The 25,501-nt window shown below is 52.1% G+C and overlaps 1 protein-coding gene across 2 annotated transcripts; it reads left to right on the top strand.

The window, feature by feature from the left end:
* Nucleotides 1–697: 697 nt before the first annotated feature.
* Nucleotides 698–25,501, top strand: FHL2 (four and a half LIM domains 2). 2 transcript variants are annotated; one of them, XM_055539539.1, is made up of 6 exons: nucleotides 698–769; nucleotides 12,240–12,417; nucleotides 18,668–18,842; nucleotides 23,429–23,598; nucleotides 24,280–24,466; nucleotides 25,026–25,501. In XM_055539539.1, exons 2-6 carry the CDS (start codon nucleotides 12,262–12,264, stop codon nucleotides 25,175–25,177), a joined length of 840 nt encoding a protein of 279 aa, XP_055395514.1. In that variant the 5' UTR covers nucleotides 698–769; nucleotides 12,240–12,261; the 3' UTR covers nucleotides 25,178–25,501. The 2 variants fall into 2 exon arrangements, with proteins under 2 accessions (XP_055395514.1, XP_055395513.1); XM_055539538.1 differs by lacking the exon at nucleotides 698–769 and adding an exon at nucleotides 2,445–2,808.

Raw genomic sequence — 25,501 nt, 5'->3', positions numbered from 1 at the left:
GCCCACTCCTGCTGAACGCGCCACGTCCACCCCCGGGCCTTCTGTGCTGCCTAGGCCTCCATCCGCCCACCTTGCACCCCGGCTACGCGCTAGGACAATTCCAGCCCCGCGCGCCGGGTCCTGGCCGGGCTGCTGTGGCTCTCGCCCGCAAGCCGTGCCGCTGAGCCCCCAGGCCGGGCTCGGGGGTCTGGGATCCAGTGGGGGAGGCGCTTTCTCCAGCTCAACTGGGTCTCCCTGCCCCGGAGGGACCACAGAACATCAAAGAGCGCTCCTCCGGCCTGGAGCGTGGGGACTGGTCCTTCCCGTCCCCTCCCCCGCAGGACAAAGACCCGGCCTTCCCCATTCTTCCTGCCATCGGCCGGCTTACTTGGAGGCACGGGAGCCGCGGGGACTGAGTAGAGACCCCCAGCCCCACCCCGCGCCCCGGCGCTCCCTCAGCTCCTGCAGACCGGGTAAGTGGACGCCCCTCCACCGCCGCCCCGCACCTTCCCGGCGGGGTCGCCGCGCGCCAGGGACCTGGCGGGAGCCCTGGAACCCGCGCCCGCGACGCCCGGGGACGCAGGAAACGCCCGCGGCAGACAAAGGGCCGGGGTCCCCAGCGCCGCCCTGAGCCCGGGGGCGCCCGCCCGCCTGGCCCGCGCCGCCCAGCGAGCGTCTCCTTATTTGGTCAAATGACACGCGGGGTTCTCCGGGCGGGGCGCGCCTCTCCGCGGGCCCAGCCGCGCGGACCTCCGCTCCCGTCCGCCGTCTGTCCGCGAGCCGCCGCGCGGTGAGTGAGCTCCAGTCGGGCCAGGGACTGGGGGCTGTCGGTGGGGGACCTGGGAACAAGGGAACCCGGGAGGAGGAGGGAGATCTGTGGACAGTGTGTGGCTGGGGGTGGTGGGGAACCTGGGAGCAGGGGAGCCCAGGGACAGAAGAGGACTTGGGGACAGCTGGCGGTGGGGGATCTGGGGACGGGAGGTCTGGTGCTGGGGATACCCAGAGAGAGGGGAGCCGGCCATGGGGGGGATCCAGGAACAGGGGAGTTGACCCACGGGGACACCTTAGAGGTACCTTAGGTGGGAGAGACCCTGCCGGGGATGGACCCCACCTCATCCTGAAGGGAGGAGGGCAGCCAGCCTCCTGGAGAGGAGGGCCACCAAGCCAGTGGTCTTAGCACGCTGGCCGAGTGAGTCTGCTCTGGGCGCCAGGCTTTTCCTGGGGTAGAAAGGAGTGGACCTTGCTGGTGACCTCAAGCATAGATCAGAACCTGAAACATCAGAGCAGAATAAAACCAAAACGGGCTTAAAAAAAAAACAACACAGTACTCATCTTAAACTGACTCCTGTGATATCTTAGCATACCTGAAATTGCAGGAACAAAGTGTTAAATGTTTCCATTTTAAAGGAAGGATTAATTCTCTTGACTTTCAGATCCCCACTTGGCTTTCCATTCCCATTAGTCTAGCCTGGTCACCTGTGCTGCATTAGGGCACTTGGGAGGCAGTAACCCACCCACCTCTGGGACTTAGAATCCCAAGAACTGTGTTTAGGATCCACCCCCTTGGCGCTAACCCCGCTGATGTGTGTTTTGTAATAATACCTTAGAGGGAGGAGGCTTTCATATCCTGAAGGTGATTTCGACTAAGAAACAAGTGAGGAGAGTCTGAGAAGTACAGGCATTCCTAGGCTGACACTTAAAAGTCCTACAAAAGCAAACAATGAAGAATATTTCATTGTGCAGCTGTATGAATTTTTTCACAGTGTTTTCCAGCCTGTATTTTTAAGCGTCATGAGTTAATAGATGGAATGGGGTTTCCACAGTGTCTATTATCTGGTGAGCTTCGATGCTTCTGCAGAGCTACGTGTTCGCAGGGCTGTGTTGGCTTCCCACCAGCCAGGCATGGTGGGGTAGGCTCAGGTATGGACGTGCTTTGAGGCAGGTGTGGCTCATAGCCTGTGTGCTTAGGCTGGAGCTAGGCTGCCTGGGCTTAGGTTCCCGTTGCTCCCCATCCCTCAACCTCAAGCTGTGCAGTCTTGGCCAGGTCATCTAAACTCATGGTGCTTTGGTTTCCACAACCTGAAAACACAGGATTGGTGGCTTGCTTGCAGGGTTTGTTATAAAGCCTGCCCATCAGAAGCAGTGTACACAAAATGGATATTACCCTTGTTTTACAGATACACTGGAACACAGAGAGATCGAAGTAACTTTTCTCAAGGTTTCCTAGCTTAGAAGCGGTGACTTCAAGAGCAGACCCCAGACAGCTTTAATTTGAGAGCCTGAGTTCTAACCACTAAGCTGAGGGTGGGGTTGGGGTGGGGGAACCTGAACATTTCAATGAGGGTGTAACTGCATACCTTCACCCATGGTTGTTGTTAAGTCACTTCTAGTACTGAAAGAATCTAATTGTAGCCCAGCAGGATATTGAAAAAAAAAAGACTGAAGACTGGGCTCAGGAAGCCTGGGTTCTCTTCCTGTCCTGCCCCGAGGGCCTGTTTCCCAGCCTCTGGGGCTCCGGCTGCCTTATCAGCAGGAGGCTGGAGGAGGTAGCTTACCTAAGCTGCTCTGACTCAGCAGGAGATAACCCAGTTATCTCAGATAACTCAGACCAGGAGATAACCCAGTTCCGTGAGCTCCCATGAACAGAACGAGCCATTGGAGACTTCCTGGTCATTCTCTTACACCAGATTTATCAGAGCCACATTGTCACATGGACTTACACTAAGCGGTCACTTCCTGAAGATGACCACCTGGAACTGAATGCACAGGCCCATCTCTAGGGACTGTGAGCCCAGTCTTCCAGAGCCGGAGGCTGGCAGTGACTTTGGGGTGAGTTATGTGAATGGCCTCTCTTGTCCTGACTGGTGGATTGCAGCGTTAGCTCTTTCGGTGGTTCATTTTGCGTCAACCTGATTGGGTCACCCGGTGCCAAGACATAAATGTAACTTCTGGATGTGTCTGGGAGGCTGTTTGTGGATGTGATTAACATTTATTTAATCAGTAGCCTGAGTCGCCCTGCCCAGCTGGGGTGGCCTCGTGCAGTCAGCTGGAGACCTGAGTAGAACAGAAGGCTGAGCAGGAGGGGACACCCTGTGCCTAACTGTGGAGCTGGGACCCGGTCCTTTCCAGGCTCTGGTCACAGCTGGAACTTCAGCTCATCCTGGGTCTTGAGCCTGCTGGCTTTTGAGCTAGAATTTACACCTCTGGTCCCTGGTTCTCAGGCCTTCAGACTCAGACTGGAACTTCAGACTCAAGACCTCGTAGCTGTGCTTTGCCAGTAGGTCTCCAGCTTGCCAGCTGCTTGGGACTTCCAGCCTCCATAATAATATGATCCAATTCCTAATAATCAGCCTCTTCATATAATATATACTTTCAGTTCTGCTTCTCTGGAGAACCCTGAATACTACCATTTCTCAGTAACTTTGCTTCACAATTCTCTCCGTACACTCAGTTTTGCTTTTTTTAATTTTTATTGGAGTACCGTTGCTTTACAACATTATGTTAGTTTCTGCTGTACAGCAGCATGATTCAGCTTTTTGTATACATGGATGCCCTCTTTTTTGAACTTCCTTGCCATGGCAACCCACTCCAGTATTCTTGCCTGGAGAATCCCAGGGACAGGAGCCTGGTGGGCTGTGGCCTATGGGGTTGCACAGAGTCGGACCCGTCTGACGTGACTTAGCTGCAGTAGCAGCCATTTAGGTCATCACAAGAATCGAGTAGCGTTCCCTGTCCCCTACAGTAGGTTCTCATTAGTTATCTATTTTATGTTGTTCAGTTGCTAAATTGTGTTCGACTCTTTGTGACCCCACAGACTGCAGCACGTCAGGCTTCCCTGTCCTCCACGACCTCCCAGAGTTTGCTCAAGCTCATATCCATTGAGTAGGTGATGCCATCTAACCGTCTATTTTATACCTAGTATCAATAGTGTATGTGTATCTATCTCAATCTCCCAGTTCCTCCCCTGCCCCCATCTTGCTTTTTAAAGATTCCGTCATCCCACTGCCACTGGTGGTCCTCACATTCCCTTCGCTGTAAAAGGTGGTTGCCCGCCCTCTTGGGTCTCTGATGAGCTGTTTGGGGGCAGCCTCTGGTCTGTTGATCTTCAGTCTGGTTCTCATGGGTGATTCTCACGCCCCGTCTGAGCTTTGGACATCACATATCACCCTGCTCGTCCTTCGCCTGTGTAAGTGGTACCTTGCTGGCCCTAAATTAGTTTGTGACTTAAAGATCTCCTTTAAGTGTTTCTAAGTGAGGCCAGTGATGTCTGAGCCCATGGGTGAAGTGGCTGCCCTGTTTTTGTAAGTAAAACCAGTGTTGAAGGGCATCCTTGAAGCCTGTAAACGTTTGTGTTTCAAGAGAGCAGGTCTGTCTGTTTGATGGTACAACCTTTGGAACAAATGAGAATCAGCCAGTTTAGGCAGTGGTGGGAACGGCAGGAGGAGTGCATGCCTGTCGTGACAAGATTCTGCAGGCTGTGCTAGAAAAACACCAAGGGGTGCGGGGCTGTGCGAACAGGGAGCGGGGCTGGTCTTTTGTGGAAGTTGGGGTCATAGCAGACGGAGGCAGAGAGGCAGACGAGAGTAAACTGCGAGCTGCCTTCTGGAGATAGGAGGAGACGCGTGAAGGGGAGTGCGGGTTTCTCCTTTTGTTTTTGTGAAACCCAACGTGGGTTAATTGGGCCACACGTAACCAGGAAGCGGAGGGAAAGAGGCTGGGCTCCCCTACACACGTTGATGCCAGTTGAGGACCCGAGGCCTCCAACCATTCTAGCCTGTGTAATTATGCTTGTCCTGTGCAGACAGAGCTGATATGTTTTGAGATTAAATTGCCAGATAGACTCTTAAAGGTGATTTAAATTCTTTGGAGCTAGAACTAGACAACTCTTCCGGAGACTGTGTGTTTCATCTCAGTCTCCCGGGGCCGTTTCATTATTCAGTACTACCCAAAAGATAATTCCAAAGACATCAGCTCACCTTATCCAACCCTGTCTCTCACACAAAATATTTCTTAATACGATCATAAACGACTCAAGCTTTTTAAATGTTTCTGAAAGTTACTAGTTAATATACCAAGTTATAATACATTCATGACCCCTGCCTATATACTCACTGAAGACTCAGTAAGTGAACTCTTAAATATACAACAGGTATGGCTGCCCAGGTGGCTCAGTGGTAAAGAGTCTGCCTGCCAATGCAGGAGATGCAGGTTCGATCCCTGGGTCGGGAAGAACCCCTCGAGAAGGAGTTAGCAGCCCACTCTAATATTCTTATCTGGAGAATCCCATGGACAGAGGAGCCTGGTAGGCTACAGTCCATGGGATCACTAAGAGTTGTATGCAACTGAGCTCACACACACACGCGCACAAGGTATAGTCATTCTTACCAAGAATCCCAAAATGGATTTCAGAAGGATTTAAAATACATTATAATACTTTTAAAAATAGCAACATCCTTTGAGATGGTGTCCCTCTCCCTTTCAGCAGACTTTCTGTTTAAAAGAAACAATTCAGCTGGACTAATGGCAAGAGCTTTGGGGTGAGCTGGCCTGTGTGTCTGATCCTTCTGTCCACGGAAAAACAGACTGGTGCAGAGTGTTCTCTGGCTTCTCTGCTGGTGTGAGAGCTTGTGCCTTTGGACAGAGACCTCTGGTTTATAGCTACTGTGTCTGTGTGGGACACCCCGGGTTCCCCCTGGTGCCTGGAGCCTGCGTCCAGGGAGCTGGTAGTTCCGCACAAAGATATTGGGGGCATCTCCTGGGGGGATGTGGGCTTCTTGACCTGGCCAGCCTCATTTGGGGGCCATGCAGCTGTGTGCTCACATGGGTGTGGATCCAAGCACAATAAGAACAATTCTACCCGCTGAGGAAGCAGCAGTTTATCTGGAAGAGGGACGAGGCCAGAGGCGGAGAAGAAAGAATGAAGCTTAAATCTGTTGCTTTAGAAATTGCAACGGTGTCGGATGCCAAACCACATTACATCTGGGGTTTGCTATGCAAAGTGGGTTGTTCACATAACACAGGCCTCGTTTCCTCTGGGGATGTTGCCCACGTGTTTGTGCTCTGGGATATACGTGTTCACCCACCAGCCATTGCGTGTCCATTCATTCATTCTCCATGTGTCCCTGAAGCCCCGGACCCGTGCTTGTCACCTGGTGACACCCTTGCAGGGCTTACGGTTGAGGGTGGTGTCAGGAAAACATTGCATTTTCAAATATATTCCTTAAAAGAGCCCACATGCCACAGACTGGTTTTCTTAATCCTCCCTAGAAAGCTCCAGATGCTGGTAAGCAATGGCGGTCCCCACCTGGAACCTGGCTGTCAGTGAAAGCTGGGCGGGGATTCGTCAGGATGACTTGCTGAGGCTGTGTCGCAGGTTGTGGGATGGTTCCGGGGATGTTTGCAGATTTCTCAGGAGGAATCAAGGCTGTTAGACCAGGCTCATCAGGCAGCATGGATAAAGACGCACAGGCATCATGGGGCTGGAGGCACATGGCATCTCTGGAGTCAGGTTGAGGTGCTTAGTTGGCAAGGGGAGCCCTGAAGAGAAGGCTGAATGGAAGGCCCACTGTTCCGGAAGGACAAGCTGGACGCCTGGAACTCTGGCCCTCTCCTGATTCCCAGGAAATCTTTCTGGGAAAAAAAAAATGCAAAGGGACTCAGCCATACATAACATGTATCCATTCTCCCCCAAACTCCTCTTCCATCCAGGCTGCCACATAACATTGAGCAGAATTCCCTGGGCTCTGTAGTAGGCCCTTGTTGGTTATCCATTTAAATATAGCAGTGTGTGCTTGTCCATCCCAAACTCCCTAACTATCCCTTCCCCACATGCTTCCCCACTCCCGCAACCGTAAGTTTGTTCTCTAAGTCCGTGAGTCTGTTTCTGTTTTGTAAGTTCATTGGTATCATTTCTTTTTAGAGTCCACATATAAGGTATGTCACACGATATTTCTGCTTCTCTGACTTACTTCCCTCAGTATGATCATCTCTAGGCCCATCCATGTTACTGCAGATGGCATTGTTTCGTTCTTTTTGACGGCTGAGTAATATTCCATTGTGTGTATGTATCACATCTCTATCCATTTCTCTAGGTTGCTCCCATGTCTTGGCTGTTGTAAATAGCGCTCCAGTGAACATTGGGCTGTGTGTATCCTTTTGGATCATATTTCTGTTTCTTCACTGTTCACCGGAAACTATCACATCATTGTTGGTCAGCTATACCCCAATACAAAATGAAAAGTTTTTTAAAATGAGGTGTGTTCTTCCCAGCCCTAAATGCCTTCCTCCCTCCTCCACTTCCTTTCCTCCTCCCTTTTCTTCTCATTTCTCTTCTCTTCCTGGCTCTCACACTCCCCTCCCACCCCAGACTTTGACAATTCTTACATCTGAGAAGATAAAAATAGCTCACACATACAAGCCTGTGGACCTTGTGCAGTCCTCATTTTCTGTGGGGAGCCCTCTGCACTCTCTGAACCTGCATCCTCACACCTGAGTCAGCACAGGTGGAGAGACTTGGATCAAAGCACTCTCCCTCCTACCACCCCCGGCCTGCCAGCTGCCCCAGGACTGTCTACTCCCAGCACCGTCAGCTGGGCCTGCAGCCACATCTGTAAACCTGTCCCCTAAGATCGGCTTCTTGTTCAGAGCCAAAGGGGGATGACATCAGAGGATGACTTAACCTGGGGGAGGGGTAAGAACGCCTCGACACTGGGATCTGGGTTCAGTCCATGAATGACAAGTCAGCAGTCATCCCTGAGGTCCAGGGTCTCCTTGGCTGCTGCTTTGTACACTTAGCATCTGTGCACAGGCGATGGTCTGAGTGACAGGTAACCCACAGGGAGGGATGTGGTGGTTTGGTGAGGGTAAGCAGGTTGTGCACAATTAGGTAAAAAACAAAACAAGATGTTCTGGTTTTGTTTGAGGAAATGATTCAGAAGTGGTCTTAGACACCCCAAAAACATTTTGAAAGAGTCACTGCCTCTTGGTTTTGTCTCCCGCAGCCCCACAGAGTGAAGTCAGGCTTCCACACAGTAAATCTTCATTCACTGCAGGCTGAGGAGTTCACGTGCTACAGCTAACTGCCCGTGGGGCCCATCTGTGTTCAGGGTCATGGTCACAGGCCCTCCTTCCCCTGGCCTCTGGCTATCTCTTCAGCTTCATCTTGAATACTCCTGGAATGACCCGAGTCACTCCCATCTTCCTGGGGTGTCTGCTCTCCCCCCTCTCCGTGATTCCTGTCCCTGAGCCTCCACTTTCTGCCTACATCATCACCTGGATAACTCTTTCCCGGCACAGGTAACATCTTAGGAAGCCTGTCCACCCTTCCAGGACGGGTGACTCAGGGGCTGCTCCTCCCGCTTCCCCTGGTACCCTTCGGGTCTCTCCCTCAGGGTGCTGAGCATGGAACTTAGTCTGTTGGATACACACCATGCATCTGTTTCTCACTAAACAAATTCCCTCTGGGAGGTCCCGTATCTTACTCATCTTTATAGCTTCAGCTTTTTGGATAACATCTCACACAGTTCCAGCTCAGCTGATGCCTCTAGAATGAATGAATAACCAAGCATTTTAGAACTTCCCTGGCGGCCCACTGGTTAAGACTCTGCACTTCCAATGTAGGGGGCATGGGTTGATCCCTAGTCTCGGGAATAAGATCCTGCATGCCGTGTGGTGCATCCCCCCAGAAAAAAAATTTTTTAAGTAAAAAAAAAAAAAGAAACAATTTTAATTAAATAAAAATAAGTCATTTTATAAAATTTAAAAATGGAGTTATAGGGGGTGTCTAAAGCAAGGCTGTAGCTAAAAATTTCCCATTAAACAGAAGCTTAAGAAGATTGGACTGTAGCCTGCCAGGCTCCTCTGTCCATGGGATTTTCCAGGCAGGAATACTGGAGAGGGTAGCCATTCCCTTCTCCAGGGGATCTTCCTGACCCAGGGTCATACCCGGGTCTCCTGCATTGCAGGCAGACTGTTTACCGTCTGAGCCACCAGGGAAAGCCCCATTCAAATAAATAAATAAAAATCAGGCATTTTATAAGATTTAAAAGTGGAGTTATCAGTTCAGTCTCTCAGTCGTATCCGACTCTGCGACCCCATGAATCGCAGCACGCTAGGCCTCCCTGTCCATCACCAATTCCCAGAGTTCACCTAGACTCACGTCCATCGAGTTAGTGATGCCATCCAGCCATCTCATTCTCTGTCATCCCCTTCTCCTCCTGCCCCCAATCCCTCCCAGCATCAGAGTCTTTTCCAATGAGTCAACTCTTCGCATGAGGTGGCCAAAGTACTGGAGTTTCAGCTTTAGCATCAGTCCTTCCAAAGAAATCCCAGGGCTGATCTCCTTCAGAATGGACTGGTTGGATCTCCTTGCAGTCCAAGGGACTCTCAAGAGTCTTCTCCAACACCACAGTTCAGGGGATGTCTAATGCAAGACTATAGTTAAAGTTTTTCCCATTAAACAGAGGCTTAAGATTGATAGTGCAACTTTGGATACACAATTGTGTCATTTTCTGTTTAGTAGCATTAGATTAAAGAACTGGTTTCAAACTCTGCAGGAGAAGGGAGGCTCTTAGATTCCTTAGGAGCTCGTGTGCTGCTTGTTCTGAGACTCAGGGCTTGTGCTTCGTGGAACTCACTGGAAATGGGTTCAGATTCATGTCCGTCTGCTCTGCTTCTGATTAGTGGTGGTCTTGCTTTCCGCCCCAACCTGTTGGTTTAAGCAGAAGCACTGTCCTGATCAATAAAGCTGTTGTGACTCTTTAGAGGAGATAAGGAGCAAGGTAGGAGAGAGACCCACCAGCACCTGAAACGATCTGCAGAAGTGGGGGCCATCGGACCTGGAGGGCAGGTGGGGACGTCACTCGTCCTGCCAGAAGTCAGGATCAGCGACGGGGGCTGTGCTGGGGCCACCTCAGCCGTCTTCATCCGCCATGGGGCCCTGCGTGTGCTCACAGTTGACTTCTGATGACTTCTGTCACAATCCCGAGGAGTCAGAGGAGGCAGAAAGCACATCCCAGGCATATGAGCATTGTTGGGGCAATATCCTGAAGGAAACAAAGCCCCCTTTCATAGCTCCAGAGCACAGGAATGGCTCTCGATGGGGGTTACTGGTACAGCCTGTCTCCTTCCCCCAGAAGGGCCTGTGCTCTTCCAAACCCACATGGAACCGCTTTTCCATGTTGACTGGAAGTTTATTTTGTTCTAAGTGAGAGGGCTGTTTGGAAACCAATGCCCATATAGTCTTCTGTTTTCGTGAATGTTTCTGGCTTCCCATTTTTCCGCCCATAAAATGAGGTTGTTGTTGTTTAGTCGCTCAGTCATATCCAATTCTTTATAAGCGTACGGACTGTAGCCCAGTAGGCTCCTCTGTCCATGGGATTTCCCAGGCAAGAATACTGCAGTGGGTTGCCATTTTCTTCTCCAGGGGATCTTACAAACTTAGGGATCAAACCCTCAGTATCCTGCACTGGCAGGCGGATTCTTTACCATTGAGCCACAAGGGAAGCCCATAAAACAAGGTAGTTGTATTAATAGATAATCTCCTGGGTTGTTCCCAGATTTAAAAATTTTCTTTTTTGTAGCCCTATCTTCTTTCCTTGTTCTTATTTCAAATCTTCAGGTCATTATTCTGAAAATTGTTTGACCCGTATAGGGAATAAGATTCTGCAGTTAAATCATAGTCTCTGTGGAAAAATTCATAGGTTGGAAGGATGGTGCTTAATTGCAATGAACTGAATGGTGGCCACTTTCAAGGCTAGTAACAGATTTCAGAAAAGCATCACGTCTTCTGCCAACTTAGCAGCTGAAACCTGAGATGGCCTTAGGACAGATGATATTCATACACTGGGTTTCAGCACAAAGATCAAGCACTCAAGAGCCTCATCTTGTGATGTTATCTTAAGAATATCCCGGCAATGTTTTCTTTAACTCCAGGAAGAGCGATTTAGAGGGATGGATCTTGCCACATGTGTCCAGCTGCGAGTTTAATACTTTCGGGAAAAAAGACTGTCCTATAAACACAGAAGTCACCAAGTATGGGTGCCTGAAAGTTGTCTGTTTCTTTGCTTACAGTCGTCAGAATCTTGTATACACAAAGTACAAAATTAATAAACATGGTGAAATTCACTATTATCGTAAACCAGCCAGCAATATTTTATTTGCACCCTAGGGTATCATTTTGGAATTTCACTCTTCAGTGGGTGGAGATGACCGAAAATCGAATTGAGTTTCATCAGTTTGTGAAACATCCCTCAGGAGTTGTATGGTCAACCTGTCTCCAGATTTAATCATTTATAAAGCTTTTCACTTTTCAGTCAATTAAATATTGCCACCTGAAAAGCTATTTCTGAAGAAGCTGGACGGTGTTTCTCATGGCGTGGAGGCGTTTCTCCACACCTGGGCTTCCCAGGGTAGACAGGTTCTTTGTGGGGTGGCTCTGACATGTTGGTGCAGGAACCGCGTGGGAGGAGGAGGAGGGGAAGTCCTGCCTCCCTCTATCCCCACCCAGTCCGTTCTGCTCACACACACGCCATACTCATCTTGGAAACATGCAAGTCGGGGTGTCGCCTGGGGAGACGGTTGATTGCGGTCACCGAGTTTCCAACCTGATAATCCCTGTGCCTGGCGGCCAGCCTTCCCTGTACCCTGCTTGCTGGCTGCCCGGGCTGCAGCGGGGGGGCAGGGCGGCTCCTCTCATGCGAGGGCAGGGGGCATGGTGTGCTTCCTGGTGCCACCCGTCCAGGTGTGCTCCTGTGGCCTCAGGTTTCCAGCTCCAACAACCCTCCCCTGGCTTCTGTGGTCTCTCCTTATTCAAATCCATGAATCATGGAGGAGCGCATGGAAAGTCTTTTTATAGACATGAGCATATTGTTTCTATCCCTGCCGAGCTATTCTGGGGGCAGCAGATGGAGAAGATGCGATGTGCAGGTCCATCCTGTCTGGGGCAGGCACTCCTGGGGGATGAGGGCTCTGGCTCCAACTCTTGACTTGTGTCCAACATCAAGACCACTTTTTCTGACATGGTCACCAAGAGCTAGGACTTTAAAGGAAGCGGAATGTGCTCAGACACAGAACTTCCCCCAGATAATTTTTTTTTTAAAGTACTATTGAAAATGACAAGGTGTTTCAGGGGTGAGTGTCGATTGCTCAGCCAGGAGACGAGCCACCGATGGTAAAAGTGATGGTCAAGGTGACCGTGATGGAGGGGACAGTCATGCCATGTGAACGCTCGCTGGAACCTGTCCTTCTCTCCTCCCTGGTAGGTGACAGACATCCGGGGCCAGGATGACCGAGCGCTTTGACTGCCACCACTGCGAGGACTCGCTCTTCGGCAGGAAGTACGTACTTCGGGAGGAGCAGCCCTACTGTGTGGCCTGCTTTGAAGCCCTGTTCGCCAGCACCTGTGAGGAGTGCGGGAAGTTGATCGGCTGTGACTGCAAGGTACCCCGGCCCCTTGGGGGACCCCCTGTGCTCCCCACGTCCTCCCTCACCCCCTGGCTTCCCTGGGCCCCACCTTGGCTGCCCATGTTTCTCTGCATAGTTTGCACTCAAGTCCTGGTTCCCATCACCTTGAACACTCCCGAGCCCCATTCTGTTGGGCTGGGACCCTGCATGAGCCCTTGCTAGCCTCCCCCTGCAGGCTCAGTCTCTGCCCTCTCCCATTCGTGCCTGCTCAGGGCTTTCCAGGAAGTGTGCGCCTGGCCTCCCAGGTACACTTCTGATGGCCCCAGGTCAGCATCCTTATCTAACCAGACACCTGCCGCCCAATCCCTTGCTCCCCTGAGGCTCCCAGCTCTCCTCCTGGGCTGACTCACAGGGCAGGTGTGCGAGGTCAATATTTGCGAAGTGAGTGTGGTGCGGGTGACACGGCGCCCGCCTCTTGGGTGGAGGGTTTCAGAGGCTCTGCCTGCCCTGGGGCATCCGGGGAGCTTCTGGTCTTCGTGGGGAGGGTCAGCTTGTGTAGCTGCTGGCTGAGCGCGTGCGGCTGGCTCTACTGCGTGTCTGCCCCGGGTCTATCTTGCATCTCATCCTTCCGAGGTCCCGCGGTGAGCAGCTGGTCGCACACCAGCTTCTGTCTCTGTGTGTTTAGTAACAGTCTAGGAATGATTTCCATCTGGTGAGGAAGGCAGACTTTGCCTTGAGCAGAGACAAGGGGCGTGGGATGCCAGCCGCTGCAGTCACGCATCCTGGCTCCAGAGCAGGGTGGATTCTGAGAGGAAGGGACATGGGGACCCTCAAAACAACTAGAGCTTTGGCTACAACCAAGAGCAAAAACAGCTGGTTTTGCTCACCTGAAATCTGCTGGCCCTCCGGCCTCCAGCTCTGGGGGCATGTGTGTCTGAGTTCCTCCGCATCCATCTCCAGGCCAAGCAGGAGAGCTCAGACACCAAGTTGCCCTGTTCCAGCCCGGCTCTGTCTCACTGGCTGTGTGATCTCAGGCCCATGTCTTGACTCCCTCAGTGTCCGTCTACCTGTTTACAAAATGGAGCCATGACAAGGAAGCCTGGGTCATGGGTTCTCAAATGTGCAGCTACGAAGCAGCCAGAATTCTAAGGAGCAGCTACGTGTGTGCTTAGTTGTGTCCGACTCTTTGCAACCCCATGGACGGTAGCCCGCCAGACCCCTCTGTCCATGGGATTTCCCAGGCAAGAATACTGGAGTGCTTTGGCATTTCCTTCTCCAGGGGATCTTTCCAACCCAGGGATCAAACCCGAGTCTCTTATGTCTCCTGCGTGGTCAGGTGGGTTCTTAACCACTAGCGTGACCTGGGAAGCCCAGGGAGCAGGTGCTGGTGGTGTGAACTCCAGTCCCCTCTTCTCTGCCGACTGCACCCCTGCTCTTTCTGCAGCTCAGTCCCTCCCCAGGCCTCCTGAAGCTTCACCCTATCAGTTTGCACTAGAGAAACATCAGTAAGAATGTGTGCTTTGAGGGAGAACTAATAGGCAGAGAGAAACATTATTTTCTAAAGGCTGTCCCCGGAAAAGATGTAAATAGGTGAGCGTTTTGGATATCATTCTGACAAAGAACAGCTCTGGGTTTTGGGGGGTCTTTTGGAGCATAATTGCTTTAGTGTTGTGTTGGTTTCTGTGTACAAGAAAGTGAGTCACCCTCCACATCCTGTTCCTCTAGGTCATCCCAGAGCACCAGGCTGCTCCCTGTGCCATACAGCATCTTCCTTCCCACTAGCTGTCTGTCTCACACATGGTCGTGTAGATACGTCAATCCCAATCTCCCAGTTCATCCCACCCTCCTTTTCCCCACTCCGTGTCCACAAATCTGGTTTCTACATCTGCGTCTTTACTCCTGCCCTGCAAATAGGTCCGTCAGTACCATCTTTCTAGATTCCACATATGTGTATATTCATATACGATGTTTGTCTTTTTCTGGCTTATCAACTCTGATTTGAAGGAGATGTTTTGGAGATTTGGGGCTAGTCATCCTTGGCTGGGAGCTAAAGTGAAAACAAAACTAAAGTCACTGATCGTTTCTTCAGTATGATTTAGTGGACAGGCCCTTGAAACTGCTTATCCTTCCGCACATGCTTTATGAGTAAATAAACAAGAATCCCCCCAGAGCGGCCAAAATCAACAAGACTGCTGCAGAGTGAAGACTGCTGTTCAGTCAATCACGCTGAACTTTTCAACCCGGATAACGGTCCACTGTGGAGTCTCAGCATGTGATTCTGTGCATTTGGGAAGGAAACAAAGAAGTGAACTTGCAGTTAGACCTCAGCATGTGGGGTTTTGAATGTTTGGAACTGTTTTCTTGGCTTTCGGAAATAATTACGAAGTTGGCTTTGTGGAGAAAGTGATGGCAGGAGAAACGTCCCTGCCTTTCAGGAAGCGAACCCTGAGCCTGGCAACAGGGTAAGTGGCAGGGTTTCTGCCAGAGTCTTTCTTCAAGGATTTGAGAGACCATACGGATGGGGACGTAGTGGCCTGACTGGCACAAAGCACGGAACATCTTTGCAAAGTGCTGAGCCGAGTGGCATGGCGCACCCCCCGACACGGCGGGATCCTGTGGGCCTGAGGACTGGGTAGCTCGGGAATCAGCAGCTGAGCTTCCCCCAGCCCAGGAGAGACAGACAGGGGCCGGAAGACGGCGAGGGACCCCACCACCCTGGGCCGCCCCCGTTAACTGGGGGGTGCGGGGTCCCTCCAGGCCACTGACTCCACCCACGGCTCAGCCGAGGCCTCAACAAGGGCAGAGCAAAGCCACAAGCCCTTCCCACATTAGGAGTGTCTCTGAAATGGAAAAATGGGAAATCTGAAAGGAAGTGTTTGCGGCTAATCTCACATTGTTTATCAAACATTTTACAGCAATTTATGACATTCTGTGTGCATAAGATTACCTTGCTAGTTTTTCTGGGATGTGTTGAAGATTTTTTTTTTCTTCCTTTCTTTTTCACCCCTTCATGCACTCTCTCTCTAGAGAACCTTTAAAACAGGGGCATTTTCTAGGATGTTTCAAAGTTCTTGAAAGTTAGTCAGCGAGCCCCTACTTCTTAGCCTTGAACCTCTGGCATCTCAGTGGTGTCTCTGGGGACCACCCGGTAGGCTCGACGCACAACAGAATTCAGCGAGACAAGACTAGCTCAGTACTACAAGACTGAAACTCCATTTGGAGCAGCAAATGCCAGCGGAGAGAAGAGTCACTCAGAGCCCAGTTTACAGACACACGTTTAGAGCAGGCGTCAGCCTGATTCAGGCACCAAGTCGGATCACCTAAGCAGACCAGATGCCTCGGCCTTTCTGTGCCGACTTGCAGTCCAGGCCCACGAGCCCCGAGCCAGCAAAGCCTTTTCCCACCTTGGCGCCCGTGCAGTGTGGACTTTTCCACAGAAGGGAGTCCCAGAGGAGGTGGGGACGTGAAGTATCAACTTGACTCAGACTGACATGTAAGGACGGCACGACAGAAGGAGGATTCTTAGGGAAGCTGACAGCACGGCCTCAGATGGGGCTTCCCACAAGTGCCCCTGAGCAAGCTGCGGGATGTGGCTTTTCCAGGTGTGCCCGTGGGGGTGGTACACTCGTGGCCACACGGGCATCACCGAGCAACTGATGTTCTAGCCCGGCCTCATAGCTAAGGGGGATGAGGGTGAGGGCCTTCAGAGGCCAGGACAGTGCAAGCCGGGGTATGGTCAGGGGAGAGGGGAGCGTAGCAGAGAGGAGGCTGTGGCAGAAGGTGAGTCTGGGTGAGCATGCTGGGGCCTGCTTGTAAAGATGCTGCCAGGCCAGGTAAAGGTCTATGCCCTGCCAGATGCAGACCAGGAAGAGGGATGCAGGGGACCGGGTTCACGGCATCTTAGCATCATTCAGTTAAACTTTCTCACCTATAAAATCGGAATAAAACGTTATTCCATGGCGTCATTGTGTGGTTCAAAACAAGAGGGGATTAAGGGAATTTTAGAGTTAGAAGGGCCGCGGAGGCTGAAAGTGCTGTACAGGGTAGAGTGACTGAGCCCAGGAACCTGGAGCTCTTAGAGGAGGGCATGGAATCCATCTTCGTCTCATGAGTAAAGGTGACCCCAGCAAGTGACGCTTTGGGGCACCTGCTGTCACCATGAGCTGGGATCGAAGACCAATGTTAGCTGAGCAGTTACAGTGTGCCAGGACTGTGGTCAAGTCTTCACCATCATCTCTGCTTCCTGGGTGGCATCTGAGGCTGGAAGGGGTCAGGTTACTGACCCCACCCACCCACCCACCACCCCCTCACCCGCCACCATGCAGCAGGTGTGCGGCAGAGCCAGGACTTGAGTCTGGAGCCTTCAAGTTTAATCGCTGGGGTGAAATACATCAGGCGTTTTAGACACGTGCTCCCAGGGTCCCCAAGGGCACTAGTGGCATGGCGGTGTGCAGGGCGGTGGCTCGAGGTTCCCCACCTGCCTGCAAGCCAGGTTTCCTCGGCCTGGGGCGGGCGCCGCTGACTGCAACTGGAACAGGGGTGGGTGAGCTGTCGTCCCGCCTCAACCCACCCCCCTCCCCGCCCCACTGATGGTGATGCCAGCTTGTTCAGAGAGAGTTGTGACTCACCATGGCTCCTGAGAGCGTGGGCGTAGATTGGTATTTATCTTCAAGAAAAACATTTTTGTCAGAAGGTTGAAGAATTATCAAATGTCTTTGAATGGACAGTTCAGGGCTGTTGTGTGTTAATGCAGAAACGTGTGTGTGCGCGTGTGCGTGTGTGCAAGAGAGGGCAGACAGAGGGAGCAGCTGTGCAGGGGGGTGAGGATGCCCCAGGGAAGGGATGGCCGGTGACTCAGCTCGGCAGGAATCTCGGCAGGATGGTGACCAGCCCCCCGGAGCGGGTGTGGGATGGGGGCGGGCGAGGGTTCCAGGCAGCTGCTGTCACCAGCCTGGAGGGCCATACCATAGCCAGGGTGTGATCAGTCCCTCCCTTGAATGCAGGACGTGGGACTCGGGACAGCGAGCTACCAAATGACCAACAGCCTCAGGAGGGTGGAGGCCAGGAGCTGGACCTCCCTCTGGAGGATCTAGTCAGGACAGGGCATAGTATCAGATTTAGAGGGAACTTTCTAGTGTCAAGGGGGCTTTCTTAGTGGCTCAGTTGGTAGAGAATCTGCCTGCAATACAGGAGACCCAGGTTTGATCCCTGGGGTTAGGAAGATCCCCTGGAAAAGGGGATGGCAACCCACTCCAGTATTCTTGCTTGGGAAATCCCATGGACAGAGGAGCCCGGTGGTCTGCAGTCCATGGTGGTGCAGTCAGCTTAGCACACACTCATGCAGTGTGTGTCAGAATTTCTTTCATTTTGGACGCTGTGAATAAGAGTCCGTGTTTGTCCATCACTATCTGTCCACTCCGTGATGGACACTTCGGTGGCTTCCACCTTTTGGCTTCTTGAGGGCTCTACAGAATCTGGGTCTACAGATTCCCGCTTTCAATTCTTTGGGACATGTACCCAGAAGTAGAATTGCTGGGTCATGGGGTAATTCTCTGTTTAATTTTTTGAGGAACTGCCTGCCATACTGTTCTCCATACCAAAAAGAAAAAATTGTTAAATTCATTTATTCCATAATCAGCATTACAACAGTGACCACGTGATCCAAACCCCAACTCGTCTTTAATTAGGCTGATTACTGTCCTCAGTGGAGAGGACTTTAGATGGTTTGTCGTCTTTATTCAAATTCTCAACAAAGACAGAGCTGAACTGTACTCACCTGGGTACATTCATCTGGCCTCCTAGTCCAGCCCAGTGGGAACTCTCCCAGCCAGCACCCCTCCGTCTGACCCTCCTGGTCTGTGCCCTTTCTCTGCCCAGCTCACACATCCTCTGGTCTTTGATGTTCAGCTGGTGGCACTTCCTGGAAGTGTTCTACCTGCCTTCTGCAGGTTGACCCAGGGCCCCCACCCCAGGCTCTGTCTCTGAGGTTCCCGCAGCCCAGCCTCCCTCCCCTGGGAATCACAACCACCCTCTCGGGCATGGTTGGCTCTGCCCCACGTGCTTGTGGCCACTGGACCCCCAAGGTCTGTGCGTCCAGCTGAAGCACTGATGAGTTTCATGCGCAGCTTCTCTTTCTTACAGAGAGTTCCCAGGGAAAGCCACCTGTTTTTCAGCAGCTTCTAAACAGTGGCTCTGTACCCCACCTGACCCGTTCCAGCCCCTCGAGTTCCATTTCCCTGCCCCCCAGTCCCTCTCATGTCTCTGTCTCTCTGCTCTGGGTCTGCAGGACTTGTCTTACAAGGACCGGCATTGGCACGAGGCCTGTTTCCATTGCTCACGGTGCCGGGGCTCCCTCGTGGACAAGCCATTCGCTGCCAAGGAGGACCAGCTGCTCTGCACTGACTGCTACTCCCAGGAGTACTCGTCGAGATGCCAGGAGTGCAAGAAGAGCATCATGCCAGGTGGGCGCCATGATCCTGCCTTTTGCACATGCGTGGAGTCCCCAAGCCCTAACCCCCGAATCCCTCCCCATGCCCTCCTCCACCCCCTGCACACTCGTGCTGGATCTGGAGCTGGGTGCTGCGCCCCATGCGGGTGACATCCTGGCAGACTTGACCGCAGCTGGGTCTAGTGGCCAGAGATGAATGACCTGTCTTTTGATGGGGGGATGGGACTGTGTCCCTTGCTTTTGGTGGGGTGGGGGGGGTTCTTTGCTTTATGGGAGAGAGGAATCTTCTTTTAAAGAACAGAATGGACAAAAATGCTATATGAAATATTTCAACACAGTATTCAAAAAATGAATCTTGTTAGACACACAAAGCGAGGGCAAGAAGAACCTAAGATCTGGACCCTGGATAGTTCATCGGCCACGGAGGGTCAGTAACTTCCTCTGTATGACCAGTAAGGGGTGACTGGACATAACCTTGCCAGACTTAGCGAATAAAATACAGGACTCCCAGGTAAACTGGAATTTCAGCCGATCCCACTTGAGCCCTTGTTAATCTGGCTTCTCTGCCAGACAGCCACATAAAATCAAGAGAGGCCTCTGTCCTTTGACTGTCTTCTGGGGGTGTGCCCCCAAACCAGGCTCAGGGTGGTAGGAGCAGGGCACAGGTCTAGGGTCCCCAGCTCTTGGAAAGCTGGATGCTGCTGCCTGGGGAGCCCTCAAATTGCTCAAGAAAGTGTCTGTCCTCAAGATGGCTTCTTGGAGGATGCGCTTCCTTCAGTCCTGAGAAGCTTTAGAATTAAGGGCACACTTATCAGGAGAATCCAACCCAGAGCAATAATATTGTGTTAAATAATCTGATAAAGCATGAGTGAAGTTTAGAAAAAAAAATTGGTCTCAAGGGTTAATTTTTTGATTCTAACTAAAAGTGTGCAATTGAGTGATTTAGGTTTGTGGTTTTATACGGGGATTTTCTTAATCTGTAAATGTTTTTGACATTTAAGATACCTTAGTTTTTAAGGTTGTGAATAACGGTCCATGTTTGTCCATCATTATCTGTCCACTGTATTTATATATTTAGCTAACTTCATCGACAATTACTTAAGAACCTGAGGTCCAGTTTGCCAAGGTCCTCCTTGGCATCGAACTTAGAAGGGATATCAAATACATTAAATTTTGTTGTTCATTCACTGAGTCCTGTCTGACTCTTTGCAGCCTCATGGACTGCAGCACGCCAGGCTTCTCTGTCCTTCACCATCTCCCGGAGTTTGCCCAGACTCATATCCATTAATTCGGTGATGCCATCCAACCATCTCATCCTCTGTCACCCCTTTCTCCACTTGCCTGCAATCTTTTCCAGCATCGGGATCATTAAATTCTAAGTGTCCTTTTAAAGGACTTCACTACATTGGTGAATGGAACCAAACATAAAGTCATGCCCCTTAAGAGTGATTTTTAAAATGTGCTGTATCCGTGAACACGCTGATAAGATGTGCAGGGTGAAGTTCGATGGAGGGTTTTCAATTTTCAGCTTCAGTAGAATGAATGTCAGCTTGTAGAAACCTAGGTGCCCTGCAGAGTCATGCTAGTCCACACAGCAGCTGGGGTTGCGCCGACACATTCAGAGAACTTAGGCTGCAGGGATCATTTAGAGTCAGACTCCTGACTCTGCAAGGAGACTGACCCAGGGGATGCCCAGCCGCCGGGACCCGAGCCAGGGCCATGCGTATGGTGAAAGACACAGCTTTCCAGGGCAGCAGTCCAGATTGGGAAGAAAAATGTTCACTGCCGTTTTGACAAAGACAAATATACCTTAGAATAAGAGGTGAATTTTTCCTAAAATTCCTGAGGCCACCAAGATGATTCTTGATTCTGGCAGGCTGGTCTCTGAGGGCTGCTCCCCCTCCCCCGCCCCGCTTTCTCCCCAGGGACATGCATCTCACCATCTCTGCTGTTGGGGTTTTTAGGAGAAGCCTGGCTGGTGTCTACTTTGATGGAGGCAGTAAGTCAGAGCAGGGCAGCCAGGAAAGGGGCCCTTGGGGATGTGACCTTTGAGCAGTCTCAAGGTCGACCTGATGTCAGCGGATGGAAAAGTCAGAAGAGGGCACATCTGGCAGAGGAAATGGACCAGGCATCAAAGGTGGTGTGCCCAAAAAGGCCTGCAAAAATAAAACAAGTACTAGATACTTAAAAAAACCAAACAGGAAAAAACCCACAAAACTAGATCAGAGCGCTAGCTTCCTTCCTTGGTTTGGTTTTCAAAAGTGCTACAACCAAATCCAGATGAGAGCAATGCAGACTGGCAGCACGGCTTCTGCAGGCGTCCCCACTCAGCACCCACAGCTGTGAGTCACCAATCTGAGGTACGAGGCTCCCGAGCCCACGCAGGGATGCTGAGCCCTGGCTTGAAGGCGCACCACGGCTTCCAGGCAGCTTCATGCTGTTGCCAGGCCTTCACTGGTTTTCAGATTCCTCACTTGCTCCTTTGAATCAGAAAGACACCCCTTCCTCCAGGTGGTCTCTGTCCCCTGGCTCCTCCTTATCCGCACGTCCTTAGAAGGAGGAGCTTTGCCGCCCCCTGCTGGCGACTCTGCGCAAGGACCACAAGGTCTGCCCCAGGTCTGTGGGTACCCAACCTGGGTGGGATCTGGGACCTAGGACTGGACATCTCCCTGAGCTCCGGGGTGGACAGAAGGCTCATTCTGAACATGCAGAAGGCATGTGTGGTCTTGTTTGGGGGCTTTAGTGAGACTCAGGATTGTCGGGTATTTATGGACAAATTCTTTGGGCTGAGTGACCAGAGGGAAGGTCAGAGGTTAAAAGAACTAGCGTCAGAGGTGTACATGGGAGATTAAAATCCCAGAGACCAAAGGAGATTTTGGTTCTAGAATTTACAGCAAAGTTCTTCCATCATTTTTACCTGAAATTTAATTGCTTGGTGTAATTTTTGCCACTTTCAGGATTCATTGCCTCACAATTTAATCACATAGTTGTGAAGATCACCATTTGCTCCCTACCCCCTGCACACACACTCTGAGTGTTTTGTACTCTCTCTGGGAGGCACCACCTCCCAGAGAGAGTCTAAAAGGCCAGGAAGCTGAGAAAGTGAACCTGAAAAAAATGACACCTGCTAAAACAAGCAGGCCGTGATTCTGGAGCGATGCTCAACTCTTTCCAACCAGCTACAATTTGGCTGTGTCATTTCAGCCTCAGTGCTAAAACCTAGTTACCCAACGCCTGCGTCCCAACACAAAGCCCCCCACACCCCGCCTCCAGCTCCAGAGCCGCCTCCCTCCTTGCTCCCTGATCTGAGTTCAGTCTGACTCACGTCTTCTATCTGTAAGCTCTGTCCTTCAGGTGCGCCCAGGGGGTGGCCAGAGAGGAGAGAACCACAAAGCAGCGCCCATGGTCGAGGATGAGCCAGCGGGTGGGTTGCGGCTGTGTCTGGGAAGACCTTGGTGATGACCTGCGGAGTCCGGTCTGCCCCTGAGCTGCCCAAGGACCAGGAACCCTTCTGTTTCCTCACCCAAGAAGCTCCTTCTCCCTAAGTCCTTCCTTGTGAGCATGCTAAGTGCTTGCTAAGTTGCTTCAGTCACGTCCAACTCTTTGTGACCCCATGGACTGTAGCCCACCAGGCTGCTCTGTCCCTGGGGATTCTCCACGCAAGAATACTAGAGTGGGTTGCCATTTCCTCCTCTAGGGGATCTTCCCCACCCAAGGATCAAACCCCAGTGTCTCCTGCATTGGGAAGCAGTTCTTTACCACTAGCGCCACCTGGTAAGCCTGCAAATTCTTCTGTAGTACTTCACAAAGGGAGCTCGCATACACATTTCTTTTACTTAAACCATCTCTTTCTATAAACAGACACATGCTCTTTTTTTGGCAAATATAGGGAAGAAGTCCAAACAAATACAGCCCTCCCTGCTGTGAATCAAGCCTGATGGGGGGTGGGGGGGGAGGTGAACCAACAGCGTTTTCTTGATTTCTAGTCTGCTTGAGAAATAATGTAACCTCTCAGCTGATAGAACTTTTTCCGGAAGGAAATGGAATATCGAGATAAGATCAGAAAATTGTTCAATGGAAGTACAAGTGAGGCAGGTGGGTTTTAACCACTAAGATTCATCACAGCTCAGTCTACATGGCCGGCTGCATCATGTGAGAGAGACTAAGGCTCCTCCCTGAAGCAGGCATTAGACTATAGGTCACTTACAGCCGCCAGTTTCCACCCCGCTGGGAACCAGACGGGTGTTCATCCTCTGGTCCCCGTGCTCCAGATTTATGTTCCCTAAGGATGAATCTGAGCTGTGCCAGGTGTCTGTCAATATTTCACAAGCTGAGAGACAAGTATTTTTTCCACTTAATGTTCATAATCGTCCTGTTTAACACCTAAGTACCGACTACGTACAGATTCTGTTCCAGGAGCCAGGTGTGTGGCTGTGAATCGACTAAATAGGAAAGATGCTGGTTGAGAGGCAAGCCTTCCGAGCTGGAGTGACTCTATGCGGGTCCCAGGACTGGAGGGCGGCAGGTTCTCAACGTCAGTCACTGGGCCTCCCGGGTGGTTAGTAACGACGCAGCTGCTGTCTCCTTGACCCCCGACAGGCACCCGCAAGATGGAGTACAAGGGCAGCAGCTGGCACGAGACCTGCTTCATCTGCCACCGCTGCCAGCAGCCCATTGGAACCAAGAGCTTCATCCCGAAGGACAGCGAGAACTTCTGCGTGCCCTGCTATGAGAGGCAGTATGCCCTGCAGTGCGTGCAGTGCAAGAAGGTACCTCTTACTCGCCCGGCCTGTCTGTCTGGCATCCTTTCCTAAACAGCGTCCTCCCATCCCCAGGGTCCCTCTGCTCACCGCTCTCCTTGAATAAATGAGAAACCAGCCCTGGACCGGGTCAGGGAGGAAACAAGGAAACTGGAAAGGTCTCGGGGTGGGGGTGGGGGTGGGGGTGGGGGTGGAAGCAGACCACTCATCATACTGTCCAGGGCTGTGTCCTAACACCACTAGACACGGTAGGGAGGCAGGCCCTGGGCTCATTCCCCACGCCTTCCAAGAAGCCGGTTCCACGGTGGTGCTGACTGACCCCAGGTGTCTGTTAAGGCTCTTCCTTCTAACGCCCGAGTAGCTGAATAGACTATTGAAGGAGGTACCCCTGGAGGTAGAGAGATGCTCAAAGGGACCTGCGCGCGGGCGGGGCTGCCGAGGACGGCGGGTGACATTGCATTCTAGCTGGAGCTAGTCTCCAGCTTTGCCCTCCTGCCAGCCAGTAGGCGGCGCTTTCCTGGGCAGATACCCTGGTAACCCGGTCACAGATGGGGACCCGGGTCTGCAGTGGAGGGCATTGGGACGGGGCTGGGGGGGGTGCCCTTCCGTCTGGAGAGCGTGTCTGGGGCGAGGACCGCACGTCCTCCAGAGGAGTGGGCATGGCGGGAGCTGAGGTCCCTCTACCTGCAGCCCATCACCACCGGGGGCGTCACGTACCGGGAGCAGCCCTGGCACCGCGAGTGCTTCGTGTGCACCGCCTGCAAGAAGCCGCTGTCGGGCCAGCGCTTCACGTCCCGCGACGAGTTCGCCTACTGCCTGGGCTGTTTCTGCGACCTGTACGCCAAGAAGTGTGCCGGCTGCGCCAACCCCATCAGCGGTGAGTGTCCCCTCCGGGCACTAACCCTAACCTGCCCCTCCCCGCGGGTGTCCTGTGTTAGCTTGCAACCGGGCCTGTGTCTAGACTGAAACAAGGTCCTTTTGTTTCAGTAAAGGATGGTTTTCTCTGCACACAGCCTCCTAACCCGCTCTCAGCTCCACCACCCTGTGCAGGAGAGTCCACCCCACCCCGGCCCACGCAGCGTCTCCTCCGTGAGGCCACGTTCCACCTCTCTTCTCCCTCATTCTTTACATCAAGAACTTCTGAGCACCAGACCTGAGGTGCACAGTGAAGGAGTAACAGAAATCAGTTCCCAGACGCACAGTAGGAGGAATACACACACACAGCAGGAGTCTCATGACGAGTGATGACCATGTAGTGCTGGAGCCCGTCGTATTTTTCTGAGGCTCAAGAGCTCCCCAACCTGAGTGTGGAATCTGATTTAAACGTGGAGCCCAGCCCCTCGAAGTTGTAAGAGGTTCACACTGTCTATAGTGCAGGAGCCAGGCCGCCCGGCTCCCTCTTCATCTTCACCCGTGTCTTCTTCCTGCCTCCGCAGGACTGGGCGGCACCAAGTACATCTCCTTCGAGGAGCGGCAGTGGCATAACGACTGCTTCAACTGCAAGAAGTGCTCGCTGTCGCTGGTGGGGCGAGGCTTCCTCACAGAGAGGGATGACATCCTGTGCCCCGACTGCGGGAAGGACATCTGAGCGACCCCCCACTACTCTGACTCCCCCACCTACCCAGGTCCCTGCTCGAGCTGCACGCAGATGCTGTTTGCTTCCTCCGCCTGCCACCGGGCAATGCTGCAACCCGGTCCCCTGGCCACTGCGGGACTTTCCTCTGCGCTTCTCAGCGATACTCACCTGTTTAAGTCCTTTAATCCACACTCTGTGCATGGGAAGGAGAAAACTCATGGGAACCTTAGGCGGGAAAGGGTTTTGACTCTGTAATCAAGCGAGACCAATCCGAGTGTAAAAATCATTTTGAGTGATATCTTTATAAACGTTTCTTTCACGCGTATTTAAGTGCAA

Source organism: Bubalus kerabau, chromosome 11 (genome assembly GCF_029407905.1).
Source record: "Bubalus kerabau isolate K-KA32 ecotype Philippines breed swamp buffalo chromosome 11, PCC_UOA_SB_1v2, whole genome shotgun sequence".
NCBI lineage: Eukaryota > Metazoa > Chordata > Mammalia > Artiodactyla > Bovidae > Bubalus > Bubalus kerabau.
Note: the sequence above shows the minus strand (reverse complement) of the source record. Positions and strands in the feature narration are given on the sequence as shown.

Coding starts and splice junctions, on each gene's coding strand:
- FHL2 (XM_055539539.1), top strand. CDS start 12,262: ATGACCGAGCGCTTTGACTGCCACCACTGCGAGGACTCGCTCTTCGGC. Junction 12,418..18,667: donor TGATCGGCTGTGACTGCAAG/GTACCCCGGCCC, acceptor CTGGGTCTGCAG/GACTTGTCTTACAAGGACCG. Junction 23,599..24,279: donor AGTGCGTGCAGTGCAAGAAG/GTACCTCTTACT, acceptor CTCTACCTGCAG/CCCATCACCACCGGGGGCGT.